At 42.6% G+C, this 18,738-nt stretch overlaps 1 protein-coding gene across 7 annotated transcripts in view; it reads left to right on the top strand.

Moving 5' to 3' along the window:
* Positions 1-18,738, top strand: part of tnrc6c1 (trinucleotide repeat containing adaptor 6C1) — a 39,318-nt gene that overhangs the window by 8,613 nt on the left and 11,967 nt on the right. For 4 of the 7 annotated variants that reach the window (XM_008416860.2, XM_008416859.2, XM_008416863.2 and 1 more), the window contains 2 exons: positions 5,324-5,692; positions 15,117-17,606. In XM_008416860.2, coding sequence (XP_008415082.1) covers positions 5,324-5,692; positions 15,117-17,606 — 2,859 coding nt within the window. Of the gene's footprint in view, positions 1-5,323; positions 5,693-12,573; positions 12,736-15,116; positions 17,607-18,738 lie in introns of those variants that run through there. The other 3 variants (XM_017306269.1, XM_017306270.1, XM_017306271.1) reach the window with 2 other exon arrangements.

Raw genomic sequence — 18,738 nt, 5'->3', positions numbered from 1 at the left:
CAGATAATTTAAAAAATTTAATTAAAGGCATTTTTTTCCTAAATTGCCCCCTCTTTCACATTGTGTTGTTTTTTGATTCATCTTTTTCATTTTCTGTCAGAGACGAACATTTTGTCTTAGTTTTAAATCTAAATCTTTCAGGTTGCGATACTTTTGGGTTTTACTTCCAGTGTATTGTTTACTTTTGTAAATATGTAGAGATGCACAGAAGATGTTATTTAATACGATCCTACCATTTTCTTCAGTATTTTTATTCCTCCGTTTTTTAGTAAATTTACCGAATGTTGCCTTCTGTGCACATTTGCTCGTAAACCCGTCCATAGAGGGTATCCTTCACCGTCAAGGTCATGTGGCCTGTTTGCGACTTCCACTCAGGAGATTGTGGAGCCGTTCTCGTTCCCACCCCTCTTCCCTCTGCGTTCGACTCTTTGATGTCGCTTCAGACACCCCGCTCTCCYACGTCAATACAAAGTCTTAAACACTCAGGCAAGCATGCGATCATCTTCTCTTTCAGAAAATTAGGATCCCTTTAAAAGTTGAAAATGAGATGTCTTCCTGTGCGTGAAGCACACACAGCCCCAAGGCCAACGTTTGATGTGCATCTTTGATGAACTGGGAATTCTCCTGTGCAGCCTCACAGCTGAGGACCGTGTTTTTGCAAATAGGCTGTCATGGAGATTCACTCTGATCTCTCGCTTTACTCCATTTCAGTTTAATTTCTTTTTTTTTTTTTTTTAGCTAAATGTGGCTTTGGGAGATGCACACTTCATATGTTACAGCCTCCGCTGGTGTGCTGTTTTTATTCTGATTGATCTTTTATTTTCATTAATAACGTAACACTCAGGACAGTCGGTTTGATCGTATTCGTGTGTCTTGATGTGCAAGACGTGTGTTTTGCTCTTTGAAATGAAGCAGTCACAGTAGTGGAACATGCTAAGGACAAATAGTGGTCTAATTGTAAGCGGATTTAGAGCCAAGCTGGTTTCAGGCAGTGAGACGGGAGCTCACAGAGGAGCACACAGGGGGGGTGGAGACTTTCATGCACACACTGTTCTCTTCATCGCTTATCCTCCCTCCTCTGCCTCCTTCCATTCCTCCTGTACGCCAGCTTTCTCTTTCGTTCACCCTCCCTGTCCCTCATCGTTTCTTTTCCCTGATTGGCCAACGGAGCACTCTGTCGCCTCCCCCACCTCCCTCTTCCTCCCAGCTTCCAGAAGGATCTACGTCATCCATCAGAGATTTCCAACTGTATAACAGTCGACTCCATAACTAATACGTCGTGGCGCAGTCCCAGAGTCCTCTTGTTTTATTAGGAAATCACCTCTTAAAGCCAGCAAATTGACCYKGAATTACTGCGGYCATCTGCTGGCCTTAATACAGCTATGATGACAAGAGGATAATAGTCGATGGGAATGAAGGAGAGAAGGGAGCACAGAAAGGTGGGGAGGGATGAAGCACAAGAGTATCTGATGATTCGCTGAGCTGCAGTGAGAGGCAGACGGATCCAGATGCAAGAAGTGACATCGATCGCAGAGACGTAGGAATCCCCTCCCCTCATGCGTCCATGGTACATAACCACGATGGGCACCGACACATCAGGAGAAAGGAATTTGGTCTCATGTGTCAGTAAACATGGGTCTCTGTTTGCATGTTCCACTGCACCATGCTGCCCTCTCCCCTTAACGTGGGCCTCAGCATTACATAACTCTTTGTTTTTGTATGTGACTGGCGGGCCGCATGTGCTCAACTTATTCACCGCTTCGCTGCACAGACTCGGGATGGCAGCCAATGGCAAAGCGCGCTGCTCTTTGTAACTCATTTAGCCCGCAGAAGTTTTTTTTTTTCTTTTCTTTTTTCTTTTTTGCTTGTTGGTTTCACAAAGCCGCCCTTCCCTTCCCTTCCCTCCTCCAGCCAGCACTCAACTACCATTTTGGCTCGGTGCGCATTACGTCCGATCAGCTGATGTTTGGGTTTTCACAAGTACAGCCTACATAGGTTTTAAACACATTTTTTGCATCCCTTTTAGATTTTACTTTACCAGATTACTCCATTATGTAATGAAATGCTCTGAGGCGATTATCCTTTGTGCTTTGTGTCTCATAATGTGTTCCATCCAGGGCTAGCTCGGTAACCCGAGTTGATCCTCGTGAATGATTTAATGCTGACCCTTAACCTCATAGCTACGCATTATTGTACCATAAATTAGCCTGCAGGGGACTTTAAACCAGCCTAATACGTCACAGTCCCTTTAATATTGAACTTTCATTTAAATAAGTTACGTTCATTTTTTTAAAAATACCTCTTGACGTGACCTAATAATGTGAGAGATGGAGTTTGTTTTGAGTCTACAGGATTATTTCTCGCTGCTGCTGTTTACCTTACAATCTCAGTAGCAGGTTTGCTCTGATAAAGGGGGGGTCAATAGAAAGTTTTAGGATGTTTGAGCAACAAATTGTGGAGACACAACAAAAGGAGTAGCTGGGAACTGGTGGATAATAATCAATATKTCCCCAAAATAATGAATAAATAGAAGTGTGTATCTCATCAGTCTCAGATTGGTCAAAAATCCATCTAACGGATAAAGGATTTTTCTGAGTTGTTGCACTTCAGTTGCATACTTTCCAGAAAGAAATTAGAGTTGTTTGATTAGCAAAGCAAAGAAAAAGTATTTTCAGAATCACAATACTGATTCCAACAGAATAAGTAACTATTAATATATGTATTAATTAGAGATGTGCCGATCAGGTTTTTTCCTGCCGATTCTGATTCCGATCACCCATGAGGACCGATCACCGATACCGATCACATAATAATAATTTTTTTAATCATAAGCACTACCGGTTACATTATGTGTAAAAAGGAACCATGAATTCACCTTAATTTAGAYAAAAACTTGTTTTTAATAACTTTTTCCAAGAAAAAAGCAAAACGGGCATTGTGCAAATTGTACTGGCTGCTATATGATCGGTGGCCGATCGATCGGCACACCTCCAGTATTAATCTGTCTTAGGAATTAAATAATTACAGAAACAAAAACAACTTTTGCTTAAAGAGAAATGATTGGAGGTCTGGTTTGATCACATTTCTATTAACTTTACTCTCCAGCTATTAAACACAGGGCTTTTGCACATGATTTTGATTTATTTTACTTGCTTCAAATATGATCGAAAGGTTTTGAAGAAAGAAAAGAATCAGAAACTTTTAGGCCTGTTCCCAGCATGTTGAGACATCACATTAGATCGCTATTGAGAAATAAATATATATTTTATTTATTTCAAACCTTATGGTTTATATTTTCAGAGAGAGACGGCTCCAGAACCCTTGATGACTTATACCTCTGACTGGACATCTGCTTACACACATCTTAAAGCTCTGAGAAGTGAATTTTAAGCACATTACTCATAGAAAAGGAGGAACTGCTCATGAATTAATTATGCATCATTTCCMAAGGTTACAGAGTTCTGAAATGGCAAGATGAGATTATTACTTCAAAATGCGTTCTATGAAAAGCGTTGACATTTATCTATATAGTGTTTGTTTGGAGTGTTGTTAACATTGCATGGTTTTGACAATTTCAAGGACGTATAAGACGCTGCCTTACATTACCTGCTTGACTCTAAATAACAGGTTGACACATTTAGTTTGCCAACACAAAGGAGGTWTTAGAAGTTAAAAAGGCACTTATTTCCCTCGGGAGTCTGTAGAGAGCAGAAACGGACCGGCTGTTCTTAAMGCGTAGCTATTCTGAGTATAGGCTATTAAAATGGTTTGTCAGAGGTGACGGAAAGACCGGCTCTGTTGCCAGGGGTAACTGAAGCTAGTGGGACACGAGCACTTGACTTCAGCAGCTACGGCAGCGGTTGATAACTAACAGCTTTGGTCATGCGCCGAGAGGTAATCGTTTCTGGGGCTATAACCTGCCACAAAGTATGAATAGCTTATGTTGAWGGGGTTGGGCGCTCTTTAAAACTCCGTCCTGGTGGAGACAATAACACACAATAATGAAGCAAGCAGGTCTAAGTCCATTATCAGGTGCTTGACCTATTTATCACTTTTAATCTGCGAACAGGCAGCATATCAGGCAGCGAGAGTTCCCGTCATCCCCAAAGGAAGTGTGTATTTATGATTTACATTTCCACAATGAGATTATTACAATCCTCTGGTTTGTGGTTCAGAAAATCCTATTTGTATGTAGTTGTAAATAGCTCAATTGTAACTTTTTGTAAATAAATAAATAAAAAGACAGTGAAGAAACRCTGTGCTAAAAGATTTTTACAAAACATGCAGGAAAATACAGAGCTTGTAAACATTCTTGCACATACTGAGATTTTTCACATTTAATGTATTTTGATTTAATTTTATGTGAAAARCCAATATAAAAGTGCAAGTGGGGAAACTTTAGGTGGAGTAAAAGGAGGATGCATCTTTTTTTTTTGTTTTTTTTTGTTTTTGCATCTTAGTCACACAGTAAAGAGAACCRTATCTCTGGAGAAGCTGCAGAGAGCCAAAGGTCCTTAGAAAAAAACAATCAACAGGATAACAAATCTGATCTGCTTGAAGAATAGCTCCTGTTTGCAGTTTCTCACAACAAGCCATGTAGGRGACACAAAATGTGGAAGAAGGCTTCTCATCCAATGAAATTTAGTTTTTTTTTTTTTTTTGCAGAATCCTAAGTGTAGTTGAACTCTAGGATAGTTGATGGGAAGACGGATGAATCTGTCCTAGAAGAAATGCTGGAAAAGACATTCCAACATGTTTCAACAGGACAACAACACTAGATACCTGCAGCTGGAATTAGGGCAAAATAGTTCAGATCTGAAAATATTAAACAAGACAGCCCAGTCTGACCTGAATCAAACTGAGATCGTATTACAACGCTTGACAAGTGATGTCGAGTCTCCTATCCTATCCATGAATATCCAGAAGTGTGAGCAGGTGGATTTATAAAGTATTGATACAAGGGATTAAATACAAATGCAAAACTTCGCTTCACAATTATAAATTAATTTGTGTTATCAAATAATAATACCTATGATATAATATCCGAATAAAATACCTTGAAGTGTGTGGTTGAAATAAGTTAAAAGGATGCAAGAGCATCAACTTAGATTCTTTTCTTTCATTAATATTTTTTTCAAGTTTTGACCGTCAGATATAGTAAACGAAGTTGTGCAACTGCCAACATCCTGCTTTTTGTCTGCAGTATTTTGACACTTGTATGTGCTCAGCAACTCTTGTCTATGGCTAACGCTCCTTTAACCCGCTCATCCTGTATTTGCACTCCCTCCTTCTAACTGACCCTCTCCCTGCCCCACTTCCACAGTGCCAGACTCTGCCAAGCTCGACCCCACCCCTCCTCTTCTCCCCGCCAACCCCGGTGCCATCCCACCCGTACCCCAAAGCAGTGGAAATGGGAAGCGCGCCCCATCCGGATGCCAGCCGCAGACAGCACAGCAGCCGCAGACTTTGCTCCAGCAGCAGCAGCAGCAGCGCTACCTGCCCAGAGAGGTGCCACCGCGCTTCCGCCAGCAGGAGCAGAAGCAGCTGTTGAAGAGGGGCCAGCCTCTGCCTCCCGGGACCCTGCCTCTCCTTACCACGGGATATCCCGACACTAGTGAATCTGCAGCATCAACCGTAGCCATAAATCCCTCTCCGTCCTGTACCTCTTCCTCCTCAGCCAGCTTGCCCACAGGTCAGCAGAGACACTTGACAAATCTCCACCTCTGCTATTAGTAAATACTGCATAGGYTTGCAGAATGACRCTTGCTGTGTWAGAGTGGAATATTGTTCTGAATTGCTCCAGTTTCTTTTCATTGTGGGAGGACGTGGAGGAAAATCACGTTCTTTGCAGTTCTTAAAGCTGTCATCATCATTCTAAAATGTTTACATTTCTAGACGAAAATAACATTTTACACTTCTAATTGAACATTAAAATTAATTTTAATTAACTTAAAATTAAATGCATGCCAGGTACTTAAAACCTCACACACATTTTTGCTTAATATTTTTTGGGATACAAAAAAGAAAAAGTAAAAAAAAAGCACATTTCTTTTAAAGGTTTCATGGTCATCTATTTTTAATTTGGTAAGAGCAGAAATACAAAATCTTCTAAAATCTCTTTAGAGACTTGTTTTTTTTTTGTCCTTTTTCAAAGAATTAACAGTTGCATCTRAAAGATTTCTAGAATCATATGAGTAAATTTTTAACAGATATGTAGCTAAATAACACAAATTTAAGAGAATTAATTGAATGTTCTTTTAAAGCTTATTAAAATCTGCCTTTTTGTAAGCATTTTTAAATGGCATGCATTTATATACAGAAAGATTTGTGCTTTACGTGGATATGAACTCAAATTCACACATTTCATCAGCCGAAGACAGTGACTGATTTTCTGCWTCTGTTGATAGTCTGCTCTGCTCCAAGCTGGGTTTTCGAAAGCTACATTAAATTTCCAACTGTTCCCACATAACACACATAACTTTGAGCTTTTTATTTATTCATAAACAACTGTCTAACTCTTAAATGGCAAAACCATCTTCAGTAAGTTCACATCTTGCGGTGTTGAGGTACTGTGCATACTGAAAAGTTGGAGGAAACGGCAGGGTAATGCTGCCTCCCGGCTGCTTTCTTTTGATGGTCTGGCATCATGGCGTGTTTGTTTTTTTGTGGTTCCTGTCTGTCATTTGTGGATAAACGTCAAAGTGAGAGTTATTTTCCTCCTTCGTAAACTGAGYGCTTTGTTTTGAACGTCATAATCGATATCCAGCGTCATAGCGCTGGWTGTACGCAGGTGTCTCCCAGATGGCCGTTGGTCTGCAGCGGAGCCTCGTCTGAGTTGGTCATATTAATTGCCACTTTATGAGTTTGTTCCTCTTCTACTGTTAATGGAATTAGCGGCTGTCTAGCCGCTGCTCAGAAACATTACTGCACCCAGCAGAGCAAAATATGTCAGTGCAGACAATGCGACTTAGGGGTTTATTAACTTTTACCTGCCACTTCATAAATTTACCTGCATGTTGACAGCRGTTTGTGCTAATTTATTTCCCTGATGATGCATTTTTTTGTGCCTTAGATTGAACTCTCAACATTCTGACAGCAACTCTMTATTGATATGTGGTCTCTTTCTATTCAACTTTGCTGGATTTCTTTTCTTGGACTACATCTGCTGTGCCATGTGTTACGTTTTAGTTTTGTTTACCACTCTGCCTCTGGTTTTGTTCTTGTTAAACTCTGCTGAAGCATTTGGATCACAGGTGCTGCTGGCCACTGTTTATTCCTCACTTTGCCAGGCTGGGACTTAGAAACGGGGATTGAGGTAGATGAAAAGTAAACACAGCTGGCTATTTTTTTTTCTCTCTGTGTGTTTTCCTTCCTGTTGCTTTCATGCTTCTCCAAGTGATAATAGTCAATTATTTACCAATAATTATCTGGTGTTGATGAAGATCCTTCAGGGCCTTTTGCGTCATGTGAGTGATGCAGCTTAATTCTGTGTAACTGTCTCAGGGCATCACTCGGCTCCTCCTCTGATTCTGTGAATGCAGATTTATTTACATGGCGACGAGATGTTTACCCTCTCGTCGTCTCTCTCCCCTCCTCCTCCTTCCTCTGATTAACACCCTCGTACTGCGCTCTGAGCTTCAGTGTTTCCTGTTTGGGAGGAGGAGCGATACGGAACGAGCTACTTGGCCCGCTGCCTCTGTGAGACCGAGAGAGAAGCAGAGAAAGAAGTAGAGAGCCAGAGTGGCAGAGGTCCAGGTCTGTGGGCTGAAGTGACTCATAGCTTACGGTAAAAGCTGCTGCTTCTCTCCGCCCCTCTCTGGCAGCCCAGCTCGGCTCTGCTTTTGCTCTCTGTGCGTCTTTGAACCGACGTGTTGCATTGGGATAGAGAGAGAAGTCTACTTTCCTGACTAAAGACCGGCTCTGTTTTATTCCCTCCGATTAAACGAGAGTTTTCAATGAGCCCAACTCTGTCCGTTTCCCTCTCCTCGTCCTGAATCAGTCTTGTAAGCTTGCTACTGAAAATATGCAGCCCTGCAGGTAAATATCGCCTTAGTCACATCCTGGTCACACAGCAGAGAGAAAGGTGGTCCCCTCCTCTCTTTGACCCAGTGGTGATATTTAACAGTAGGAACACACTGGCTCCATTCATTGCCCTCCTTTCCACTTTTTCTCTCCATCTGCCTGACTCTGTGTTTCATTATCCGACTACATGTGGATGTCTTAAAAAGCCAATCTGATAAACGTTTCTTGTGTATTTATATGCAGCAAAAAACAATAAAAAAAAAACACAAACATTTCCTTTCCTCCTAGATCAGAGGAACTTGTGTGTCATAGAGTATTTAATCTGGTGTGAAGGCCTGTAAACAGTGGAGTCTTGGTGTTTTTTTGCTTGATAATTGAATTTCATGCTAAGGATTTTAGATGTTAAATCTGCCCATTTAATTTTAAGACACAAGGAAATGCAGTTTCTTCCATTTCCTCTGTGTTTTGCAGTGAAGTCATTTCCTTTTGCMATGTTAATTGAATTATTGGCTCAGTGTGGATGAGATGTTTTATGGAGTTTGATCTACATGGAAGATGCTTTGTTAGACATTGACCACACCAGCTCTCTGACGGTGGCAGCACCATTCTGTGGGGATGCTTTTTATTTTATTTTTTTTTTTAGCAGTGATCTGAGACGTCGTTACAAGAAATGACTTGAGGCTCGGTCTGCGGCTCACCTTCCATCGGGTGACCAAAACCTTGAGTCAATGTCCAGATGCCCTGCTGTCCACGATGCGGTCTCTCTCTCCTGTTTATAAATAAATTCAAATTTGGTTTTCTTTCAGAAATGTTTCTCTCATCGTCTTTGTTTAGCGGCGAAGCAGCCTACGCTCGCTGCTTCCACTTTGACTGGTTTTGTTTAACTCTCGGTTCTTGTCTTAATGTGTTTGTGGCGTTGCTGGGAGGATTTACAGCTAACCGCCTTTGCATTTGTAAGACACTTTTGTTTATAGCTTGTAAAATAATTAACGACTTTTATATACCAGCGGGGAGCTGCCGATGCAACGGAACAACAAAAAAGCCTTCTCGGTGTAAACATGCCTCGATGTGTGCAAGAGCTGCGCTGCTAATGTGTTAATAGCTCGTCTGCTGGAGAAGAGGGTGCATGCACGATAGACTTGATGTACTCTTTAAGTCTGCTGATCATGCCGTAAAAGAGCCTTGGGAATCCCCTCAAAGAGGCCTGGGATGTCTTGTGATGTGATTAAACATCAGCTCTGTGTTAACCACAAATGTTCAACACTCGCTCTCTCTGTTTTTCTATGTTGGCTGACTTTCTCTCTGCTTTTTCCTCCTCTGACTTTGTCTGCGAAGCCCGGTCGTCTCTGACGCACACATTCTCCTCCTCCGTCTCCAACATATCAAAAAAAAAAAAAAAAAAAAAAAAAAAAACAGCTTGCACACTTTCTAGTTTGCCCTTAGGGTGGGAATTATTAGTCAGACCGCACATTCCATATTATGCCAATCTTCCTGTGATTCTAGACTTTTTTCCAATGTTGCCTTTTTTTTTACGTAGCTAGCAATCCATATCCCTGGGCACTTTAATGTTGAGGAGGTATATAAGAGAGCTATTTTTAAACTTGAATGCTGAGAGGAGAGAAGGAATACAGAGAGGAGAACATGAAGTCCAGATGTCTTAGTTGTGTAGTTTCTTTATGACACCGTGTACCCTTCTGTTATCCTTTGGATTGTTCTTAATAATGTTATGATGAGACCAAACAAAAATTTACTGAAAGTTGAACGTCTAGAAAATTTTCTTCTATAAATAATGCATCTTATTTTTCATTAGACTTTGTCACATTCAAAACACACATTTTAATGTTATCCTTAAGTTAGAAATTGCTTCACATTGGGAAGTGGAAAGAAAAGAACACAGTAATTTCAAATTGGTTACAAATAAAAGTATAAAAAATGCAGACATTTGTATTCATCCTCTTTTTAACTTGGCAGCAGTTTTGTAAAACCTGCAAAAGACTTGAAACCTGGAAATAGGTTCATCTTTAAGCAGGACCTCAAACATACGACTAACACTGTAGTATAATGGTTTATATCAAATAATTTTCATGTGAGCCATCAAAGTCTATACATAAATCTAATTCAGAATCAGTTTTAAATTTCTGTTCACCTTCTCTTTCCATCAAGTCCAGTTCAACTTGAGTCATTTTACAAAGAGGAATGGGCAGAAATTTCAGTCTTTACATAAATAAAGCTGGTAGAGACAAACCACCAATGCAGGGAAAGGTGCAATTACAACTAACCACTAACCAAATAAAAGCAATAACTAAGAAGGGCCTATTCTAAAGGGATGCATGAGTAATATTGAAAACACTGTATCTGTTTCCCTCCACTTCAGTTATACACTACTCTGTTTTGAATGAATTAGTCTAATATAAGTACTCATTGAAGGAACTGTATTCTGATAAAGTTGCTGTTATTCTGCCTTCAGCTTCAGTGGTAAATTGTARMGGGTTATCCTGCATTATGTCCCCGCTTCAAAGAACTGCAGCAGCAATTTAGTGTTAAACATGGGCTTCACTTTACGGCTCCCAACCTCAACCGCAATAGTAATTTTAACTCATTCATGCATGTAAGCTGTTTCACTTCATATTTCARTAAGTGACTTGTGTGTTGTGATGTTGCTTTACGATCAAATCAAGCCATTCCTAAAAGATTACATTTTGATTGATCATTATTGGGGGACTGCAGTACATCAACACAATGTGATGTACTGCCTCTTTGTCATCAGACAAAGAGGCAGTACATTTTTTGGGGAGTTGTGTATGTTCCCATGCAGCAGGATGTTCATCTGGCAGGCGGCATGCATTGTCAGCTCTGTACCATCTAGTCTCTCTGCCCTTTGGGGACTTCATTAAGCCAGGAACTGTACAGCTGAGGCCCATAGCGTCCCTCTAGATTATTTCCTACTTCTGTTTCCAAACATCTWTCTTTTTTTTATTATCTTACAGCCCTTTCTATCATACTCAACTACCATTCTCCCTTGTGAACATTTCAGCCAAAGCACTCCTGGAGAGCAATTCTTTAAGATTATTCTAAAAAGCATAAATCAGTGCATTTATTGACAAGACGTATTAAATAAATGTAACTCATTTTTGTAATTTCTACTTTATTTKTAGTTTCTCTGATTTGTACAGAAAACATGACAAAAAGCCCTGCATCTTTTAGCCACAACCAAAAATGGGGGGGGGGGGGGAGGAACAAACAAGAGAACATTCATTTCAAGTAAGCCACGTTTGTTGTGTTCATACTTCAGGGAACGTCTATTAATAAAATAGCTTCTCAACTCAATTTATGTATAGTAATAATTGTAGCAGTAATTTAAGATGCCTAAAACAACTGGAGCTCTGAATAACCATCCTGTAGGGTGATCTCTATTTATCTGGAAGTTATGAGAATGATATGAAAACAGGTAGAATGATATGAAAACACTGTTAGCGAGCCGAAGCAAAGAGGTGATGATGCTCACTTTTAAGTCCCCCAAAGATCCTAAGATCCTCCTTAGACTCTGTGGTATCATGATCTCTTGAAATATCAGGACATCTAAACGAAAAATCGTATTGATTTTACACAAAACTGACAATGAGGTATCAGTGTTTCAGATAGAAAATGACCTGAAATACATGACCAAATCAAAACAGAAATGATTGACCAGAATCTGATCATGCTTTGGKTCTCCATAGTGCACAGGAGAAGGGGTGGAACCACGGCCATAATAGGACCCTGTTTTCCAACAAACATTGACTTATTGTTGTGATGTGAGGATGCCAGGATAATTTGTAAACAATAGCAGCGTTGATCCAGTGGCCCCTTGCTCTCCTTCTTCTACCAGCCTGCATGTCCTCCTCCTGTCCACACCAYCCAGTTTTTGTCTGTTTCCTTGCAGCTCTAGGATCTTATTTCTAATCTGCTCACAGATATCCAAAARGTTAATGTGAGTTATGTTCAGATTACATCATCGTAAAGCAGATTTTTCCTTTCAGAATCTCAGTGTAGCCTCACTTCATGTTTGATATGTGCTTTTCCATAAGCAAGCATGTGCAAATGCAAGAAAACAAAACTCCCGAATCCAGAGTGGGCTTTTAAGAGGTTTCACTTGCCGTYGTTTGCCTGCTGCTGCTGTACAAGAGGCTTTCCATTGTGGGCGACGGTGCTAATTGCAGACAGAGCCAAATATTTAGTCACCAACGGCGTTGAATGGATGAAAGATATGAGGGGAAGCCTGGAGAGGTACAAGTGTCCTCTTCTATGTTTTCTTTTGACTTGATTGAGAGTACTTTATGGAAGTCTAACCCGTTCCTCTCCGACAATCCCTTTCCCTCCCCCCAACCAGTCATGTTTCATTGCTTTTCCAGAAAGGGAGAATATCCTCCGTCAGGACAGGAATAGAATGCGATATAAATAAAGCCAGAGGGAGTCAATAGAAGAGGACAGACCCAGCCAAAGCCGTGTTGGTGGGAGGGACGTAGCGAGACGGGTGAGGGAGGAAGGAAGGTGTGGAGGAGGTGGGATGGGGGTTGTTTCATGCCGCGCAAGAGCTGTGCAACTTCTTGGCAGCATTTCAGAAATGAGCCTCAGAAGCTTGGCGAGCCGAGCAGACATATTGAGACAAGGATGGTCGCTGCGTTGCACAAAACCTAGCTCTTTGCAGGATGGTTGGGAGGCACCTCTCCACAGGTATTTTACTGCTGTCTGTCCTCTTTTTTTTTTTTTTATCCTGTCTGTGTTTTTCTCGTCTATCCATCTCTTCTGCGTTGTTTTGGCAGCTTGTATCTACGTACAGTCTGAATGACTGACTTTTCTTTTTTTTTACCATTTCAGCTGCAGCGACAGTGCATTTCGAGTGTGCAGCGTTGAGTTGCTGCGTGTCGCGTTTATCATTGCGAGCGAGATGTGTGTTTTCGAAGCAGTAGTGGAGCTGCAGACAGTAGATCAGAGGCTTTTTGGCTCTCATTCAGTACTGAGAAAATGGCGGTCCTGCACTTTACAGCAGAGAGAGACGCTACAGAACGACAGCGCTGTGTCAGAAACACAGTGCCCTGTTTCCCTCCTCCCTCCCTTCTCTCTCACCATATCCTCTCTTCCTTTTATGTAGTGGCGAGCATTGTGGTAAGCTTGAAAACAGGAGGTGCCACACAAATATTGTCACTTCCCTCATGCAGTTGTGACATAGTTGCCGTATTTGCATGCAAACTATGTGTACATGTGAGGGGGGTATGTAAACAAGAACCAATGCAGCACGAGGGACAGCTGTAATCATGCAGTAATGCTGCATTACCTTCATAATCACAGTCTCCGATGTTCTGTAATGGTAAACGCTTGACTTTGTTAGAGCAGTTTTACAGAGGGGTAAAGGCAAATAAAAAGACGGGGGTTGATATTGTTCCAAGGCAGCAAATAGTTATGCTTCATGCTAAGTAAAGGTCATGTTTATTGCAGTTTGAAGTTGTTAAGCTAGAGATGGCCAAGCTGTAGGAGCTCATCCTTGATTGAGTCTGACTTGGTATTCAAATGTAAAAGCTGTTCTGTGGTGAAGTGTGTAACACTAAACCCCCTCCTCCCCCCCAAAAAAACTACAGTGCACTGTGATTTACTTTATTTTGAAATAAAACCTGCAAATCTGACTTTGAAATAAATATGACTAGTGCACTGTAACTTGAAGTAAAACGTATGTTTAAAAGTGATTCTGCAGAATTGCTCAATGCTTGCACTGTAACAGTCATTGTTGATCAACAGATTTTTAATCTAGGTGGTTTCTGTTTCGACCAGTAGGTCTCTGTAGTTTGTGTAGATACACAGACACAAAAACATTTGTTGCCACTTGCGCTTAGGATTTAGAAAACCTTAGAATTATTGAAAATTCGGACGTTGAAATATTTGATGTCGGCATATTTATTCAGCGTGTGGGGAAAATCTTATGCCAAGAAACCATTTAAAATCAAAACACTGATGGCACAATACTTGGCATCTCAACCGTCAGTACGTTGATCAACCCCTTCTTAATGAATAGGACAGCTCTATGTTCTATCCTGTTACCTTTCACACAGTTTGTGAATACATAGTGGGTTGTGTGATTATTCTTTTTTTGTTGTTGTTGTATAATCTCTCTTCTAGAGCCCAGACTCGGAGGCTTTGATCCTCAATTATGTTGTTTTCATCTCATCACCCAGGTTTTTAACAAGTTATATGTCTGGGGACTCTAATGGCCCTGCAAGGAGGTTGATTTTAGCTATGGTGATCAATATCTGTATTGATCTGGCTATACATCTTGAAACATTATCCTACTTAAAACACAATGAAGGTCCACTCTCAGTTTACTAGTTTATGATGCCATGCATTCTAACATGATTTCCAGGGTTTTTGGAAGAGAAACGGAGTCACAAAATCACAGATCTTCCACCAGACTTATCAGTGCTTTCGTATTCATCTATTTGTTTCACACCAGACCCAACTGGAGCACTGACTGCTGAAATTTCTGTCTTGGATCTATCTGACCAAATCATGCTCTTCTAGTTAAAGTCAGAGGGGAATGTTGGGAAGTCTGTATGTTTACGTTTATCATGGTAGGACAAGAAAGGCTTTTCTTGGAGTCACTCCAAAACAATCAGGCATGAAAATTATCTAATGGATGGTATGAAAACCCATCAGATTCAAATATTTGCTGCTCTTTCCAACATCAGGCTTTGGGAAATATTTTTTACTTCTCTTTCAAAATACAAACTATGACTTAATAAAAAAAATCTTAAATGGCGTGTATCTTAAAGGGAATGCTGAGGATACCAATTGTTGTGCCATTGTTGAACTTGTTAAAACCAGTTATTTCTTAACATGTTTCATACTGACTAAATTTACTCCAGTTAAATATTGGATTTTTAAGTTTTTAGCTTGACATTATGGTAATGCAATAAAAAAATACATTTTAAAGCATTTTACACATCAATAGATGCTTACATTGTCTTTTAGCCTTAGTTATTTGTATGTTATGAAATTGTGAAATCATGTCTGTCTGCCCTCATTTCTGATTGGTTTTTGTTCTTTTTCTCTCTTTATGTTCACAGTACTGCCCCCGCATAGTGGCCAAGGAACCCAGTATGATAACCCCCCCTGGGGACACCTGCCAGCCAACAGAAGTGCCACAAGTGCTGCATCTTCCACCAGTCCCAGTGGCTGGGATCAACTGATAATTGACCAGAAGGACTCAGAGGCTTGGCCTTCTATTACTCTCAGTCAGAGCCAGGCTTCTCCAGCAGGATGCCCTTTGGACACTGACCCTGGTCACCTGACCACCAGCAGCAGTAGTTCAAGCAGTAGTTGTAGTGCAGTGAGTATGGCCACGGGAGCCAATAGTCAGACAGGCCACTTCCCTGCCAACCACCTTAACAGCAAAGCCAACAGTGGGCCTAGCCCTGTCAATCATACTGGAACCAGCATGCTCTCTAGCCAGGTTGCAACCAATCGCAGTTGGGGATCTGGGCCAGGACCTTCTCATTGCCCCCCTCAGTCCTCAGTGGGTAATGAAGGGAAGTGCGATAGCCCAGTAGGAGGGGGCAGCAGAGGCTGGGGTTCCTCTTCATCGTCCTCCACCACCAACTTTAACTTGAACCTAAACCCTAATGCCAACCCATCTGCATGGCCCGTGTTGGGGCATGATGGAGGAGGCACAGGGGTAGGCAGCTCAGGTGGAGCCAACACCATTTCATCTCCTCAACCCACACCTAATCTCTGTAACCCTCCTGGTCCCCCACCAGCCCAAACCAGTGCCTGTTCTGGAGCCAACAATAACGGCAAGTCTTCTGGGATTGGCAGCGCATGGGGTACCATAATGACTTCTGACGAGTCACACCTCACTCCATCCACGAATGTGTCTTTCAGTTCTGAACCTCAAAACCTTAAAACTGATGGACCAAATCAGACTAAAAAAACAGAACCTCCTAGCCCGATCCAAAACTTGTCTGGTTGGGGCAGCTCACCTGTAGGCTTGGGTTCTATGGGGCAGCCTCAACCAGGGGGTTCACAGGTCAACGGAGAAGATGGCAACTCTTTGTGGGGTAATGGTGGCAATTCAAAGCCAACTTCGTCAAAGGAAGGACCTGGATGGGATTCTGCTTGGGGCAATGTGGGAGGTGGAACTGTAAAGTCTGGAGGCTGGAGTGAACAGTCCAGTGGAGACTGGGGGAAACAGCATAGCGAAGAGGCCCAGGGAGGCTGGGACACGCCCAGCTCTCCTCCCCAGGATTCACAAGCCAATACTTGGAGCAGAGCTGTGAGCACAGCTGGTGCCAGTGAAGGGAGCAGTGACAGCATGGAAGGATATCCCCAACAGAGAGATCGCCCAACCAGAGAGAAAACAGTTCCTATGATGCCTGCCCAGGATCTGGACCCCAGGGTGCTGTGCAACACTGGCTGGGGTCAGACTCCTGTTCGCCAGCACACAACCTGGGACATGGATGATTCTAAACGCAAGAATGACGCTGGCACTGATTCATGGGGCTCTGGGCCAACAGCTCCAAGCAATGTCCAGGGACCCTCAAACACTAACACGGGCCCCGCTCCGCGGTCTGACTCTGGTAACAAAAATGATGTGCCTGGTTCACAGGGACCTTCTGGTTGGGGTGGAAGCATGGCTGCTTCACATGCGCCCAGTTCCAGTTGGGGAGACACACCCACCAACGTAAAACACCCAGTAGGGCCCAGTGGATGGGGTAACCCTCCAACAGGAGCCCCTTCCAACAGCATACCCAAGAACGGGGCTCAATCTTGGGGGGAGGAGAAATCATCTGGCTGGGATGATTCACAAGGCAAATCAACATCCCAGAGCTGGGGAGAGCAACCCAAACCATCCAACTCCTGGAGCAGCAGTGGAGGAAGCAATAACACTGGTGACTGGGGAGAACCAGAAGAGAGTAAAAAGAGCTCCTCTGGCCCTGACTGGAAAGGAGAATCAGGAAACTGGAAGGAAAACAAACGAGATTGGGGAATGTCTTCTTCGGGACATGGAGGTTCTGGAGCTGGAAACAGCGGAGGCTGGGGTGACTCCGCACCTCAGCGCCCATGTGGTCCCCCTCAAGGCTGGATGGGCAAGCCTCAGGACGGGCCCAGCAGTAATAGCGGAGGAGGGACTATGGGCTCTTGGGGTGGCCCCGGCTCTGTGAAGCAGGGTGCGTCTTGGGGCGGTGGTAAGAAGGAACCCCCAAATGAGGCGACTGGCTGGGAAGAGCCCTCTCCGCCTTCTATCCGTCGCAAGATGGAGATAGATGACGGGACCTCGGCCTGGGGCGACCCCGTTACCTACAATAAAGCAGTCAACCTGTGGGACAGGAACAACCCAGGGGTGGTCCAGGCTAAAGTTACCACAGGAGGTAGTAACCCTCCAGGTCCTAGCAATAACCATCCCCACGCTCACAATCACTCCTATCATGGGCCGCCTGCACCTTTACAGAACCATAGCCAAAACGCTCAAAACCCAGGCCCTGCCAGCGGGGCCGTAGATCCTTCAGTGCAACACCAGTCTGGAACATCTCACATCAGGGGTCCTCTGATAGCTCAAGGTAAGATAAACTATTGACAAAACTTTACAATAAGCTATGGTGAAACCTGGCTGGATTCACTAACTCGGTGTATTTGTTCTGAAATATTCCAGAATTGAAATCTCTTCTTTCTCACTCTTTGAAGTGCCAAACATAAAAGCTGCTCAGGTAGTTAGCACAGTGCACCCTTAAGCTCCAATCTGTTGATCCACTTAAGGTAAAATCTTGACCTAGTTTGTACCGTTTGGATTTTCTCCTAATCGGCGCGGCTCTGGTAACTCCGGCCATCCAGCCAGCTCCTCACAACGGAGAACATGACTTCAGCGGTGAACTTGGCAAGCAGAGACTGTGCAGAAAAAGGGTTTACAATAATGCCATGTGAAAATGTACCACAAACCGTTAGAATCAGATCAGAAGTGATTATTTGGAAGCCACCATCTGTCAGTAATTGAGCTGAAGGAGGTGGCTGCAAGCCCCCAGGCGGCTAGTAAGGGCAGATGCCCCCTGCTGTTCCCCATTAGAACATACCTGCTGCTCCTGCTGGTAAATAAACGTCATACCAGGCATTTTTATTTGTTTCTTAACATGAAGCGAATTAAAAATAAGGAACAATAACTTTTGTGTTCATCACAAAGTGTCGGATTAAAATACAAAAATGTATGTCTTGTAGATCTGTGTACGGTAGTTTCTGGCAGGTCCTACCAGAAGGTTGGATGTTAACTATAATTTTGGAGCAGCTTTTAGGACCTGACCTTTTCCTAGTGGGAGGGCTAAGTTGGGCCTGGCATTGCTGCAGGCGTAGTGGCGTAGTGCTTCTCATGCCAAAACTCACTGGGATGAGCCAGATCCTAAATGGACCCTGCCTACTTCTATCCACAGTCCTGCTCAGCCAAGCCGTCTTCTACCTCCCTCCCTGCCTGCCTAGCTGGCACTGCTATCTAAACATGTGATAAACGTCTGACAGACTTGTTTGTGTTTTGTAAAACACTGTTACAACCCATTTTTCTAAAATGATTTTTAAGGCACCAGTTGTTCCTTGTTTTATTTTACATGCTAGTGAGTTCATCCCCTTGGGGTAAATTAGATATCTTATAAGTCATAAGGCACAAAAAACATTAAAATACAGCAACCATAAAAAAAAAATATATATATA

Source organism: Poecilia reticulata, linkage group LG8 (assembly GCF_000633615.1).
Source record: "Poecilia reticulata strain Guanapo linkage group LG8, Guppy_female_1.0+MT, whole genome shotgun sequence".
NCBI classification, from domain to species: domain Eukaryota; kingdom Metazoa; phylum Chordata; class Actinopteri; order Cyprinodontiformes; family Poeciliidae; genus Poecilia; species Poecilia reticulata.
This window is presented reverse-complemented; position numbering and strand designations above follow the sequence as displayed.